The 4178-nt window shown below is 37.5% G+C and overlaps 1 protein-coding gene across 1 annotated transcript; it reads left to right on the top strand.

The window, feature by feature from the left end:
• Positions 1-473: 473 nt before the first annotated feature.
• Positions 474-3286, top strand: LOC125187154 (G-type lectin S-receptor-like serine/threonine-protein kinase At1g11330). Its single transcript, XM_048083688.2, has 7 exons — positions 474-1201; positions 1274-1381; positions 1466-1656; positions 1739-1949; positions 2043-2277; positions 2375-2522; positions 2792-3286. Exons 1-7 carry the CDS (start codon positions 718-720, stop codon positions 3098-3100), a joined length of 1686 nt encoding a protein of 561 aa, XP_047939645.1. The 5' UTR covers positions 474-717; the 3' UTR covers positions 3101-3286.
• The last annotated feature ends 892 nt before the right edge of the window (positions 3287-4178 follow it).

Here is a 4178-nt window from a genome sequence, read left to right on the forward strand (position 1 = left end):
TCACGGTGGGCCTATTGTGGACACTCCTAATACTACATCCATTCTTAAAAATAAATTTTTTTGAATGGACATGAGTTTCAATATATAATACTCCTCCGTCCTACCATAAGTGATGGATTTCTTTTGGACATAAAAATTAAGAAAATGATATATATTGAGTTACAGTGGAGAGAGTAAAGTATGAGAGATGAAAAAAAAATAAGAGATGGTTAAAGTTTTATTTTTAGCTAATCAAAAAGAAACTGATCACTTGTGGTGAGACAACTCAAAATGGAAAGTTATTCACTTATGATGTATAATGTGATAGAAGGAGTAATTGGTAAAATAAAAGAAAGGATAAAGAAATTAGATATATAAGAGAGACGAAGAAAAAAATAATGAAAATAATGATAGTAACGTCAATTTTCAAAAATAAAAAATCTATAAATTTCTAGTTTAATTGACCGACTAGAATGAAAATAATTTATTTTTCCAAAGAGGCGGGTAGCAATGGCTTTGGAGGCGAAAATCGCTGCATTGTTCTGAGACCACAAAACGAGCGCAAGTTGGAAGACCTGCAAAACAGCAACAGCATTAGCATAGAAAATTTGTCCAGAGTCAAAGTCTTCGGCTCGGAATCGAAATTTTTTGAGTGCAGTCCCCATCTCAAAATTCATCTCTGCTTTTAATTACCGGAGGCATGGACAAATTCAGCTAATCAGACGCAAGGAAGAAGTCATGCTCATGCACCATCTTACTGCAATCGCCGCCCTCTATTTGTGCTTCCCCTTTTTTTGCACCGCTCAGGTGACCACCAACAACACACCCGCAGGCGCCGACCCTTGCCAGACTCCCGGCAGGTGTGGGCCCTTCGGCGTCTGCTACCAAAGAGACAACCCGATTTGCTCTTGTTTGCCCGGATTCCTTCCCCGCTCCGGCAACTCGACCAGCGGCTGCCAGAGGATCGACGATTTGAACTGTGTTAACGGCACCACCACCGACGAATTCCTCAAGGTTCAGATGATGATTGTCACCGTCAACGGGGATTGGCTCTCCGGCTCTGAATCTCAGTGCAAAACCCGATGCAGCACCAACTGCTCCTGCCTTGCCTACGGCTTCGACGGCGGCCGCGGTTGTCGCTTGTGGAGTGGTTCCTTAAACGACATTCAGAAATTCCCCACCGACTCCGGCTCCAATCTCTACATCCGCCTCGCTAAAATAGGTTTCCCCTTTTTCTTCATTTTCGCCATCATCGGATTGGGAATTGAGGTTTACCTCTGATTTCTTTTGACAGATCAAAACAAAAACTCTAAGAAGACTATCATCATTGTAGTCGCTGTGGTTTCCTTTATCGTATCTATCTGCGGATATGTTTCTTGGAAATGGATTGCTGCCCGCAGAGGTAATATCTATGACTATCTGTGTTGTTTATCCCCTGACTTTGCAGCACGTTTCATTTGGCTGAGTCTTTAATCCTCAATTTTAGGGAAAAAGAGAGCTATTCAGCTTGAAAAACAAGATGAATATTTTCCAGCCGACTCATCTCTTCAAGATGTGTTAAGTCAGGTTAATCTTGAAGAGTTGCCACTGTTTAAATTTGAGACACTTGCAAATGCTACAAACAACTTTTTTGATGGCAGCAAGCTTGGGAAGGGCGGTTTTGGTTCTGTTTATAAGGTTGCTTATTCTTCTCATTTGCTTTTCATTTTATGTACTACTTCATTAATGATTCTTGAAAATAACAAGATTATAACTATAGGGAGAGTTGTTTGATGGGAGAGAGATAGCGGTTAAGAGGCTTTCGCAGGCATCTACGCAAGGGATGCAAGAATTTATGAACGAATTGGTGCTGATTTCTAAACTCCAACATAGGAATCTAGTTAGACTAATTGGGTGTTGTATTGAGAATAAAGAGAAGATGCTGATATATGAGTACATGCCTAATAAAAGCTTGGACTTTTTCCTATTTGGTTAGTCCAAGATCTATCATCTATTTTGTTTTTTATCAATGCTGAAGATTTGACAGAGTTTTAACTTCACTTTCTCCTGAAAATTCTGTCTAGATCATTCACAACAGATTCTAGATTGGACAAAGCGTTTCAATGTGATCCAAGGTATCTGTCGAGGCCTGCTTTATCTCCACCGGGATTCAAGATTGAAGATAATCCATCGAGACCTCAAGCCCAGCAACATATTGTTGGATAATGATTGGAATGCAAGAATTTCAGACTTTGGCATGGCCAGAATATTTGGGACAACACGGGATCATGTCAGTACCTTGAGAGTGGTAGGCACATAGTAAGTATATTTTTGCTCAAGGCATGTGAATTTACCTGAATTAGTTCATTCATTCCTTCTCAAGTTAAAGGTTGCTAGTTATCTGATTTTCGCTCAGCGGTTATATGGCTCCTGAGTATGCACTGGAAGGAAAATTCTCAGAAAAATCAGATGTTTTTAGCTTTGGAGTTCTGATGCTAGAGATTACTACAGGGAAAAGGAACAAAGCCTACCTTGAAGATGGCTCTTTGAATCTCTTGGGACAGGTGAGTCGAGTTTGATATGATTGATGGCTGAGATTTAACTTCAACTGCTTATATCCAATCTGTATCTGCTATGCATTGTTTCCTCATTGTTGACTATAGTTGCCTAGAAACCTTTTACATTGTTGCCACAAGAATAAGGTTTTTGTCATGTCTTCAACGTGGATGTAATATTCAATTTAACTTGTTGAATTTGCAGTGTGGATGCTACCATACACACTAATATGTAGTAACCAGTTATGATATGCATGTGATATTAATGGAAATTTCAGGTGTGGAATTTCTGGAATGAGGACAATATCTCAGCGTTGATAGATACAAGGATATCGAGCTTGAGCTACCGTGCAGAAGTGATTAGGTGCATCCATATTGGGCTATTGTGTGTCCAACAATTTGCTAGAGACAGGCCATCTGTTTCTGCAGTCTTGTCAATGCTGAGCAGCGAAATATCACAGCTTCCTCAACCAAAGATACCTGCATTTGCAATAAAATCGAACCATTCTGATACAGGTACGAGTTCTTCCCAGCTCAGTAGATCATCCAACAACAATGTCACTCTCACGGAAGTTGATGGCAGATGATGCTGTATTAAAATAGTGGAATCGAAAGCCTTTCCAAATTCATGCTATAAAATGTATAGAATTGTCTGTTGGGTTGGGTATCTTTTTCTTTTTATGTCCAATTTTTGTAAGTAAAGGTCTAAGGACTTGTGAGTATAAACTAGTAGTAGTACTCCTATAATTTATTAATAAATCATTCTTTTGGCAGTGTAGTTTTCTGGATGTGTTATTTTGAAGTTGCTACACATTTATATAGTCCCCACCTAAGATTGCAAACTCGTTTCAAATCAACTAACTAAACAGGACTTTTGTAAATTGTATTTTAATTCTTAAACTTCATCAAGTTTCGAAAGTACTTTCTAAAAAGTACATGTGCCAATATGCCATTACCATCAACTACATTCAGCATAAACATATGTGAATTTCAATAAGTAATTAACATTAATTATGGCCCATAATTTATGGGCTAACATGATTAATTGGTAATATTATACGGGACATGAGAAGATATATAAAACAAAATAAGAAATACGGGCTTTATGTCAAGATACGCAAAGATATGATTTTTTTTCGTTGTTATTTGATGGAAAAGAAATTATCTAAATTTGTATAATATATTATATAACATGGCTTAACTTGACAAATTGGTGGGTTATATAAACATAGTTAAAGTTATAATTTTAGTGTGCTTTGAGTTAAGCTTAACTATGATATCAAACAATTAGAAATGTTCATATATAATTCTCTATCTTGTTATTACTAACTTATCAAACACGCCCTATGAGGATAGAATATGTGATCCGTCCAATTGAAGATGACTCACTTTTTTTTAGTTTGTCTCAAATAAGATGACTTATTACTATAAATGAAAACACATTTTATCTCTACTATATTCCCTCTTACTTACTTTATTCTCTCCAGTTAACACACAAAATAAAGCTGCATAAAATCTCATGTCATCCAAGGAATGAGTCATCTTAGGGAGTACTTTATTTATCTAGGGGTGCTTAAACGGTTCTCCGGTTCTCGGTTAACCAGAATTGGAACCGAAACTGACTCGATTTATTTTGAACACGAGAATTACCCGCAAGTGTACGGG

This window comes from Salvia hispanica, chromosome 5, assembly GCF_029641045.1.
Source record: "Salvia hispanica isolate PSC_SH4W2 chromosome 5, Shi_PSC_v1, whole genome shotgun sequence".
NCBI classification, from domain to species: Eukaryota; Viridiplantae; Streptophyta; class Magnoliopsida; order Lamiales; family Lamiaceae; genus Salvia; species Salvia hispanica.

Excerpts from the sequence above, each read along its gene's own strand:
- LOC125187154 (XM_048083688.2), top strand. The coding sequence starts at position 718 with ATGCTCATGCACCATCTTACTGCAATCGCCGCCCTCTATTTGTGCTTC. Across the intron at positions 1,202-1,273 it reads CATCCGCCTCGCTAAAATAG|ATCAAAACAAAAACTCTAAG; the intron begins GTTTCCCCTTTT and ends TTCTTTTGACAG. Across the intron at positions 2,278-2,374 it reads TTGAGAGTGGTAGGCACATA|CGGTTATATGGCTCCTGAGT; the intron begins GTAAGTATATTT and ends ATTTTCGCTCAG.